General features: G+C 36.0%; 2 protein-coding genes across 2 annotated transcripts; both read left to right on the top strand.

Annotated features, from left to right (window-relative positions):
* Positions 1 to 793: 793 nt before the first annotated feature.
* Positions 794 to 5,433, top strand: LOC133677645 (nuclear transcription factor Y subunit A-10-like). Its single transcript, XM_062099761.1, has 6 exons — positions 794 to 1,107; positions 1,686 to 1,997; positions 3,462 to 3,574; positions 3,673 to 3,741; positions 4,018 to 4,158; positions 4,614 to 5,433. The coding sequence occupies exons 2-6, from the start codon at positions 1,757 to 1,759 to the stop codon at positions 5,013 to 5,015; spliced, it is 966 nt and encodes a 321-aa protein (XP_061955745.1). The 5' UTR covers positions 794 to 1,107; positions 1,686 to 1,756; the 3' UTR covers positions 5,016 to 5,433.
* Positions 5,434 to 5,612: 179 nt separating this feature from the next.
* LOC133677644 (33 kDa ribonucleoprotein, chloroplastic-like) lies at positions 5,613 to 7,903 on the top strand. The gene is made up of 4 exons (XM_062099760.1): positions 5,613 to 6,188; positions 6,329 to 6,430; positions 7,116 to 7,424; positions 7,518 to 7,903. The coding sequence occupies exons 1-4, from the start codon at positions 5,628 to 5,630 to the stop codon at positions 7,641 to 7,643; spliced, it is 1,098 nt and encodes a 365-aa protein (XP_061955744.1). The 5' UTR covers positions 5,613 to 5,627; the 3' UTR covers positions 7,644 to 7,903.
* Positions 7,904 to 8,542: the final 639 nt, after the last annotated feature.

Genomic DNA, 8,542 nt, shown 5'->3' with positions numbered 1-8,542 from the left:
TAATTTTCACATAAATCCTAAACGGTCCTAAATTGTCTAACAAAATTCTTGAAACTCCTGAAAAATATTTAAAATTATTGTTTCCATTACGTATAAAAGTTTTGAAAAACTCAACAATTACATAGGTCATCCACCAAACATAGACATACTCTAACGTGGTTTTGTGAGCCTAATTATGACAAAAAAAAAAAAAAAACTATAAGCATTTAACATTCAATATTAAGCATTAGAGTAGATGAAATAGTTCAGGGTCAAGGTATGTTTATTCAGACGTGTGCCTTCAGGTGTGTCTACCCTTTTACCAAGTTGTGTTGTCTTGTTGGGCCATGGAGACACCTCAAACTCGATTTGAAGATTATTGTGTTATTGGCTAGGTCAATTAGGCATTTGAGGAGTTGAATAACCTTTTTTTGGATTTAATGGAGCAATAAGCCACTTGACATGCCCGGGCCTAAAAAAGTATAATATATATTCGGGTTTGAGGAATTGATATAAATAAAATTGAATTAATCCAATATATTATTATTTTAGTATTGAAAAAAATGATCCAACAATACATGATTATCTATCTTTATATATAATTATATAGATAGCCTGGGTTTTACCGTAAACACCACTTAAACCTATTTCTAAACATATTTGTAACCCACTTTGTATCAGCTGGGGAAAAAATTGTGCAGTTACAATGTTACCACAAATAGATGGCACCTAGCAGTTATATAACGCTCACTACAGACCCCCTTTTGGACTAAAAAAACAGAAGTGGAAATGAGATCTTCGATGTTGGATTATTTATAGTAATTGAAAAAAAAAACCTAAGAAAAATAAGGTTAAAAAGTGAGTGAGAGACTGAGAGAGAGATGAATAAATTATTGCAATAATATTCTTGTACGTACAGTGAGTGTCCCAAAGATTTGCATGAAAGCTAGTGCTTATTGGTTACTGGCGTGTAAATCCATTACACTTGGATGCATTTAGTGCCCCCCCCCCCCTCTCTGTTTGCTTTCTTTTTGTTTGTTGCTTGAGATTTTACAGAAATGGCTCTTAACAACTGGGGTTTCTTTGCTTCTGTCTGAGACCTAAGTTGTTGCTTGCTTCCACTTCTGAGTATGGATACCATCTTCTCTGTCTCTCAAAGTTTGTATTTTTATCAGGATATTCCAGTTTTGACTCTGTTTTTGTTTTTTTTTTATCTGTTTTTTTATCTTGGTTTCTTCGCTGTGTATATGTGGTTTATTTGGTCACTATCTTTGTACTCTAAGATGGGGCTCATTTTATGCCTTGTTTATTTTTTATTTTTTATGCATAGAAACTCTCTTCTGTTTATGTATTTTCACTTCCTTTTCTTGTATTTTCCCTTTATTTGACTGGTGTTTAATTGATCTTTATAGTAATATGATGATGATGATCTTATTCTAGGATTTGATATTTGGCAATTTCAAGTTTTTCTTAAAAGAAAAGAAAAGAAAAGAAAAGAAAGTATCTTTTCTGCTTCATTTTTTCTGAGAAGATTTGGTTGACGAAGCTGAGATTTTTATGTTGGGGGGGTTGTGTTTTACGGTGGAAAAGTATTTGGTGACATATAATTTATAGGAGTTCTGTCCTTGTATATTTTTTGTATTTTTATGGAGTTGAATTCAGCAGAAATCTTGGAGAGAATTTTGATTAAAAATTTCAACTTGCAGGAGTTAGTTTGAACTACTGTTGGGATAAAGACGATTAACGCAATCACAAAGGTCATTGCAGAGGGAATTTAATGACAATGAAAATCAAAGAACATGAAGGAATTGTCCATAATCTAAGTGGGCAGTTGTCAACACTGCCATGGTGGTCTGCATTTGGGTCTCAAGCTGTTACTGGTGAATCGTGTGGCCTATTGAAGGCTTTACCTGTAGAACAGTTTGCCATTGGAGGTGAAGCTGCGACTAAGCAGGCCAGGATGAGTACTGACCAAAGGCTAGATAAAGGGAATATTACTCAATTCACTATATTTCCAGGCAAATCTTTCTCCTTTTTTATGGTTTAGAATTTTTCATAGATCTTTCTCCTTTTTTATGGTTTAGAATTTTTCATAGATGTATTTCTGATTGATTTGTTACATTTCTTTTGTCATTAGTTACAAATTTACAGCTTCAAAAGGCATAGAAAAACTGTGTTCTGTGTAACCTTTGGATTACAGCTGTATGCACCAGAAAGTTTTAGATACTATCTTGAATTACAAAATTAAGCAAATTTATAATGATTTTTTCCCAAAATTGATTGATATAAGAGTGACATTAGAGTTAATAAAGTTGTTTCCCAAATGAGGACATAGAGCTTAGCCAGTAATTAAATGTCAAGTAGGATATAAGGTTAACTTTCAGTTTTCATTCACAATAATGGGTGTGCCAAAATGTTGGAAGCAAGTAGTGGCAAGTTTGTTTGGAATCATCGTAAGAGTCAAATCAGATAAAGTAGAGTGATGAGTGATATGGTAGATTGATCCATATTTTTGTAAAGAATGGCAGTTGTTAGTTTCTGTCTAGGCATGGCACATAAGGCATATCTATGTGAAAACAATGAACATTCGTACTAGGATCCAGCCAAAAAAACACTCGAGAAAGATAGATTATGAACAAGCTGGAAAATTTTCTGGTCAAATGTGTCGCAGCCATATAGCTCTGAACGATGCCCAAAACTTGCAATATTTTTGGAGGATTTTCATAATGAAATGGATAAAATCATAAAAGTAGTTCATGTACAATTTAGGAGGCAGCAATGTCTTTGCTATGCTAGATGCTAGATGAACTTAGGGATAAAAGAATAACCTAAAGAAGATTTCTTTCTCCTATGATAAGGAATAAACTGAGGTAACATGAAAACATGATAGATGATAAACTAATCAAATGCGTGCCTGGAAATAAATGGACTGTGTCCTGATGCATTTAGTTCTGTTTGCATCGACAAATACATGTATCACCAATGGGAAGAAATCATGATCAATGATGATTGCATCTCAAAGCCATTTTTTGGCATGGAGATGCGGAAAGCAGCACAGAAATGTTAGTTTGAAATAGGAAGTGCTCGACTGGTCTAACATGTCTTCATCTTTCATGGCCAAAAGACAAGGTGGTATCATAAGTTAGAGCATAATTTCTCTTATTCTCTGTCTTGTAGTCCTCATTTGATGAAGTAATGGATAAGTTCTTCCTGAAGGATTAGATATTTCTTCGTAGCGCTTATATTTTCCAGAACCTGTTCAAAGACTATCTTCTTCCCATTTGATATCAGATATCTTTAGTGCGTATCTAGAACTTCGGCTGAGTTATTTTGATCCATTAATATGAAATAAAGCATCACAGATGGCAGTTCTGGTCCCTAGTTGGTGCATCAGCCAATTAGGTTCCAATCTATCTACGAATTTTTTTCTAGGTACTTCCAATATGACTATCTGTTAACCAACCAGGTCATTTCTCATACAGGTGACTGCAAAACTTTTGGTGATGGACAGAAAAATCTTCAGGCAGCCATTTCATTGCAAACAGCTCTGCCAGAGTATCGTGCTCATTTTGACCTGGGATTTGGTCAGCCTGTGGTGAGAATTTTATTTCCGTTTAGGTTTTATATTGCCAGTATTCAAACCTGATCTATATTAGCTGATGGCTAATGGTTTGCACGGTGATAAAACTGTAGATTTGCACAAAGTATCCTCTTGTGGATCAATGTTACGGAGTATTCTCAACTTTTGGACCTCAAATTTCGGTTTGTGTTTCTTCTCACGAGTGAAAATATATCTTTTGCAATCATTTACTCATCTGAAGCAAAATACCTGGCATACTAATCTGTAATCTACTGATAGTAATGTGGTCCACCACTCCCATCATACCCCTAAGAAAAATCAGAAAAAAACCTGTGCCATAGATTATAGTGACAATATACCCTTTTCATATTTGAGTTCTCTTCTATTGTTGAAGACAACCAGCAACAAGTAGAATTCTTGGAAATAAACTATTTCTATGCTTATTCATAATAATGTAGGGCCGAATTAAGCTGCCAATGAGCATGACCGCAGATGATGGACCTATATATGTAAATGCTAAGCAGTACCATGGAATTATGAGGCGTAGGAAGTCCCGTGCAAAAGCTGTGCTGGAGAATAAATCGACCAACAGTCGAAAGGTATGATCTCTTGATTTGGTAGCTCAATCTTGCACTTCCTATAGGACTTGAAACTTGACATCATATGAGACTGACATGGTCAGACAAATAAAATCTTTCAAGTAACCAATGTCCCAATTCTTGCCCCTTGTACGTTAGTTCAAGTTTGCAATTCAAGGCAGGCTATGGTATCTTCCCTTTGGAAAACATTTGACTCAAACTGACAGGTTTGTCAATGCAATACATTAGTATATCTCTAAATTAGCGACCACAATTAATCCATATATGAGATATTATGTTGGCTTAAAATGAGTGTCTGATTAATTCATTAGCCTGGTTCTTATTATGGTTTTGTATTGGAGATTCAACCATGCTCTCAATCTGCCACTTAAGGCTAGTGGAAAGACTCTTGTCTCTTGAAAGAAATCCCTCTCCACATTCTGGATCAAAAATTAAGTTTTTTTTTCTGCTGACAGCCCTATATGCACTATTCACGCCATCTCCACGCAATGCGCCGACCAAGGGGATGTGGTGGCCGTTTCTTGAATACAAAAGAGTTGAATGAAGGACAAGGGACAATGGAGGCAAAGAAAGCTGGTGATTTTCAACCTTCTCAGGCAACTGGTTCTCAGAATTCTGAAGTCTTGGAATCAGGTGGAGCAACTTTGAACTCCTCAATGGAAGCAAATGGTGGTGGATCGATTTTCTCAGGATCAGAAGTGACTAGCATGTACAATAGGGGAGAACTTGACCTCCTTCAGATCAATCATCCTGGGCCAACTTTTCATAGTTTCTCAGGCATGATGGACAGAGGACATGGCATTGTTATGCCCAGTAAGTGGGTTGCAGCAGCTGACAACTGCTGCAACTTAAAATAGCAAGGGAACAAAAATCGGGTTGGTGCTTGTTTCTTGAACCAGACCAGACCCCACCTTTGCAGGAACCCGCAACCTGATTATGGCTTGAAGTTGGACTTCACCATTTGGTTGTTAGGGCAAGTCGTTCTTGGCTCTAGTGCATTAATGGCATCTTTTCCATTCCATACAACCTTGCTGTCATGGGCTGGATAGAGGTGCTAAATCCGTAATGCACTGTAAAAACTTTAGCAAATGGATAAGATAATAAACGGGTGTGTTTCGATCAATGAAACAAAGACTCTACCCAAAATTATGTTTAAGAATGATTGTTGCTCTTGAAGCTTGATATCTACTCCATGGATTCCTAATTGTTAGAAATAACTATGTATTTGTGTTATCTTCAGTATTTCTACTATTATAAATTTCATCTCATTTTGTATCTGCAAATTGATGGAACAGTACTATCGAAACAAAAGCATATAATAGCATTTAGCACCTTTTCTTGGCATGGCAATCTTGTCAGATGAAATTGCTACAGTGATACCGATAGGAACGAAAGTGGGCAGCTGAGGAAGAATTCTGGACCATGCCCAATAACAAGAAGGCCCAAACCCAAAGGACCGAAACCGATAAATGCAAATCAAAAACCTTATCTTTCTTACTACTACAAAAATATCATCAAAACATATTTCAAACCCTCCATTCCTTGTCAATTTGTCTCGCAGAATAAAAATGTCAGCGTTCTCCGTTGCAGCTTCAACTATAACTTCCTCTCCATTACACACAAAGCTCTCAAAACTCTCCTTCACTCACTCACAGCTTCCAATCCCATCCCACTTCTTATCAAAACCCTTCCTTAAACCTCTAAAACCCCTCAAACTCAACAGCCAAAACTCCAATTCCCTCCCTCTACCCTCCCTCCCTCATTCCCATGGCACTTTTGCTGCCACTTTTGACAATTTTGAAGTTGAAACAGATGAAAACATCGCAGCTCAAGATGACCCACAAAGTGAAACAGACGAATTTGACCAGGAAATTGTAGAAGAAGAAGAAGAAGAAGAAGAAGAAGAAGATGCGGTGGCGATCAAAGCAAGAGAAGAAGGGAAGCTTTATGTGGGCAATTTACCATATTCTATGACCTCTTCGGAATTGGCTGAGGTTTTTGAGGAAGCTGGTCGTGTTTTTGGTGCTGAGGTCTGACTTCTTTTGTCTTCTTATTACGTTCTGAATGTTCTTCTTTTCTTCTTTTTTCCCTTTTTCTCTGTCTATGGAGTATTAGAAAAAGGAATAATGCTTATGATTCTTCTTTTTTTTTTTGGGGGGGGGATTTTAAGGTTATTTGTGATCGAGTTACGGATAGGAGCAGGGGCTTTGGGTTTGTTACAATGGAAAGTGTTGAAGAAGCTAAAGAAGCTATTCGGATGTTCGATGGATCGGTAAGTGACTTCCATTTTTTTGGGTTGAGCTTTGTCTATGATTTCGAGTGCCAAAACCATGCCAAATTTTTAGTTTTGCACTGATATGATCTGTTATGAGGTTGTTTAAGTATATGTTGGGGAGGTGGATGATGCTTATTTCTCTAATCGATCGTGGTTAGAGTTAATTGTGTTTTGTGTCAATGAAATTAGAAGTCCATTTTGTTCACTTACCAGTTGTCTGCATTTCGACTTCTGTTGTCATTGCATTGAGCTGGTGCAAAACCGATCATGTGTTTATTGCCATCTCTGCGAACTGCTAAAAACGAAATGTAGGTTGGCTTCAAATTAATTTCAGATGGTTAGCAACTTGTTCTGAGATGTGGTCCAATTCTGATAATGATTTTAGCTGTCAGCTGCATCTGTGTTTTATCTGAATAGAAAAAATCCAAGCTCTGATTGGTGGTGTTAGAAAATGCTTTGTCAACTAAAGAGTTTCTTTATGGAAGTTTTGTCCTGAACTTGGTACTTAGCATAACTGAGCTCCTATCCTTGTCCCAAACAATGTTTTTTAATTCCTTATGTGTGCGCTTTTCTAGATTCGTGTTATCAAAGGTGAGAATCATGTTTATATTTGACTGCTGCTAATTGAGTACTATATGAGAAGATGAAAAATGGTGACAATGATGTTGGTGATGGTTGACAGCAAGTTGGAGGTCGAACTTTGAGGGTTAACTTTCCAGAAGTACCAAGGGGAGGTGAGAGGGAGGTAATGGAGCCAAGGATACGGAGTGGCTACAAGGGCTTTATAGACAGTGAGCACAAGGTATATGCAGGAAACCTTGGATGGCGCCTCACTTCTGAAGGTCTTAGAGATGCATTTGCCAACCAGCCAGGCTTATTAAGTGCCAAAGTCATCTACGAGAGAGACACGGGGAGATCTCGCGGTTTTGGCTTTGTGTCCTTTGACTCTGCAGAGAATGCAGAAGCTGCTTTAGAAGCCATGAACGGAGAGGTAAGACCTGAACTGGCTGCTGTTGCTTTTGCATGCATGAATTATTTTGCTTGTCATTCAGTGTTTTGATCAGCTGATATGTAATTGTAATAGGAGGTTGAAGGGCGGCCTTTGCGATTGAATTTGGCTGGAGAAAGATCCTACCCTCCTCCAGCTAAGGAAAACAACACAGAAAACAATCTTGAGAGCAGTGAATTGTTGTCCAGCATTGGAGCCTGAGAGAACCATGGTAATTCTGCGGGTGCTTAAATTTTCTGTTAGATGGAGCACTCTGAGAAGATATAGCCATCAACTTCCAAATCTTTGACTATATGGACCTCTTTTGATCTTGTTTTTCCTCCACGACTGTAGACAAGCCAGTTGGTACAAAATCCGTAGAATTTGATTAGGGCTGCAGTCCTTTGCTGTGCACTTTGAGTATTGTGGCCTGGATAGTAAAAATTTTAAATAGTGCAAATTAACCTATAAGACTAAAAGAACGGGGTACTTATCTCGAGTTTTACTATTTATATACAAAGTAAAACATCTTAATATATTTTTTAATTATTTTAGAACAAATTCAAGTCTTCATTTAAGCGCGTGACAAACAAGCAAAAGGTTATGAGTTTGAGAGCTCTAAGACATGTCTATTTTCTAAATTCTAAATATTCTAAATTGTGATTGATGGCATTTCATCTATTTTTTTAAAAAATAAAAGGTGGGGCCACGGTTGACCCTTTACTGGCTTTTTTCCCTTTATTTTGTTTAGACTCTAAAAAAATATTTATCAGATTTATTTACTTTTTAATTTTGATATAGTATTTAAATATTATTATAAATTTTAATTTTAATAATTTTTTTAATAATCATATATTTTATTTAAAAATGTGAAAATTCAATTGAAATCGGTTATTTATTATTAGAATATTTAAATAGATTTAAAATATAATTTTATTATGTATATGATTTTTTAAGTTTGTAGTCACATAAAATACAGATATATATATTTTATTTTAATTTGTTTTAATAATCATAAATTTTTGAAAAAAAAATTAATACTTGTACGTTAATAAAAAGATTTATAACTATAAATAACAATATTTAAATTTCCCGTGAATTAAAAATAAAATAAAAATAGA

Source organism: Populus nigra, chromosome 17, assembly GCF_951802175.1.
Source record: "Populus nigra chromosome 17, ddPopNigr1.1, whole genome shotgun sequence".
NCBI lineage: Eukaryota > Viridiplantae > Streptophyta > Magnoliopsida > Malpighiales > Salicaceae > Populus > Populus nigra.
This window is presented reverse-complemented; position numbering and strand designations above follow the sequence as displayed.